Source organism: Perkinsus marinus (assembly GCF_000006405.1).
Source record: "Perkinsus marinus ATCC 50983 genomic scaffold scf_1104296946740, whole genome shotgun sequence".
Lineage (NCBI taxonomy): Eukaryota > Perkinsozoa > Perkinsida > Perkinsidae > Perkinsus > Perkinsus marinus.
The window spans coordinates 1-1423 of NW_003210842.1; the positions used below are offsets into that span (position 1 = coordinate 1).

The 1423-nt window shown below is 42.0% G+C and overlaps 2 protein-coding genes across 2 annotated transcripts; one reads left to right on the top strand and one right to left on the bottom strand.

Moving 5' to 3' along the window:
• Nucleotides 1-111: 111 nt before the first annotated feature.
• Pmar_PMAR003834 (conserved hypothetical protein) lies at nucleotides 112-1089 on the bottom strand (the record flags this gene model as incomplete). Its single annotated transcript, XM_002779548.1, has 4 exons — nucleotides 112-157; nucleotides 210-296; nucleotides 892-998; nucleotides 1041-1089. Coding segments are annotated over 4 exons (289 nt in total), but the record flags the coding sequence as incomplete, so codon positions are not given.
• Nucleotides 1090-1115: 26 nt separating this feature from the next.
• Nucleotides 1116-1409, top strand: Pmar_PMAR003835 (hypothetical protein; the record flags this gene model as incomplete). The annotated part of the gene is made up of 1 exon (XM_002779549.1): nucleotides 1116-1409. A coding segment is annotated over one exon (294 nt), but the record flags the coding sequence as incomplete, so codon positions are not given.
• Nucleotides 1410-1423: the final 14 nt, after the last annotated feature.

A 1423-nucleotide genomic window follows, 5' to 3' on the forward strand; every position in this document is an offset into this window, starting at 1 on the left:
GAGGCGGGTGCATCGGACACCTCACAAAACTACTTTCGTGAAAACCAACTCAGCAATATGGCAACTCAACAAAATTGCTTCCACGAAAATAATGAAAAACGTATTCGGGAATTATTCGCTCTTCTCCCGAGAGGGGGCATCTTCCTCCTGATTCCTCCTGAGAATAATTTCGTGGCGCGTGACAAAATATCAATAACAACCAGCCTCACCGTCCACTGTAGATCCATCGTTGATAGCAGCATATTATGAACACTATGTCGTCACGAAAGACCGAGAACTTGTGTATTTCCGGCATCCTGAAAATTGCGGTTATCCAACACTGTGTAGTATTAGAATATATGTTCGCTTTTTTCAGCTCAGGAGTGTGCGGATGCGAACCCATTCTAGTTAAGCTGTTGTGCGAGGGACATGTACGATGTTGGTCTCAGTTAGGATCTTCTTAAACTTAGTGCTCATGAACTAACCACCTTGATCGCTCATTATAGCTCTAACCATAAAAGGTCACACACGAATTCGAATAGGAAAATGCACAGAAACCAACAAGAATCCACCAAAATTCTCATATTTTCATCAACACATGTAGCTGACCATGTGCATATTCTCCCACACTATGTACGCCAATGTGATATAAAGGTTGTGTTCTTCCAATTTCTCATGAGTAAAAGCTCGTCGAAGCTTCAACGTAAGGTCACTTCAGATCGGCATCACTTGGATTCTGAATTTCCTCATACGTTTGCTAGTAGTAGACGTGCACTCATCACGCAATACAACCACACGATTTCCCATAAGGCTACATAGTTCAACAACGCAAAATTAGTAAGGAAAGTTGATTCCATACAGCTGAAAATCTCCAACCAAGGATCGAACCCGCGCTCTACTGAAAAGACTTACCTTATGACCAGCGTGAACACGTCATCTATGAACGTGTTGCATGCCTGATACGATAGCGCTCGCCATGGGAGATGCTCGACTGACTTCAGTCGATAGTTGAGGAAAACCTTAAAATTCAACTCCTCCAGATTTGCCGACACGAAACTAACCTGTGGCGTCATAACAACAAAGCCGAAGACTTCTGAGCAAGCAGCCAGGCTCAAGATGACGAACGAGTACCTCGAATGAGTATCATAATTATAATCAACAACAAGGTCAACAACAAGGTCAACAACAACAACAAGGTCAACAACAACAACAACAACAACAACAACAACAACAACAACAACAAGGTCAACAACAAGGTCAACAACAACAACAACAACAACAACAACAACAACAACAAGGTCAACAACAACAACAACAACAAGGTCAACAACAAGGTCAACAACAACAACAACAACAAGGTCAACAACAACAACAACAACAACAACAACAACAACAAGGTCAACAACAACAACAAGGTCAACAACAACAAGGTCAACAACAACAA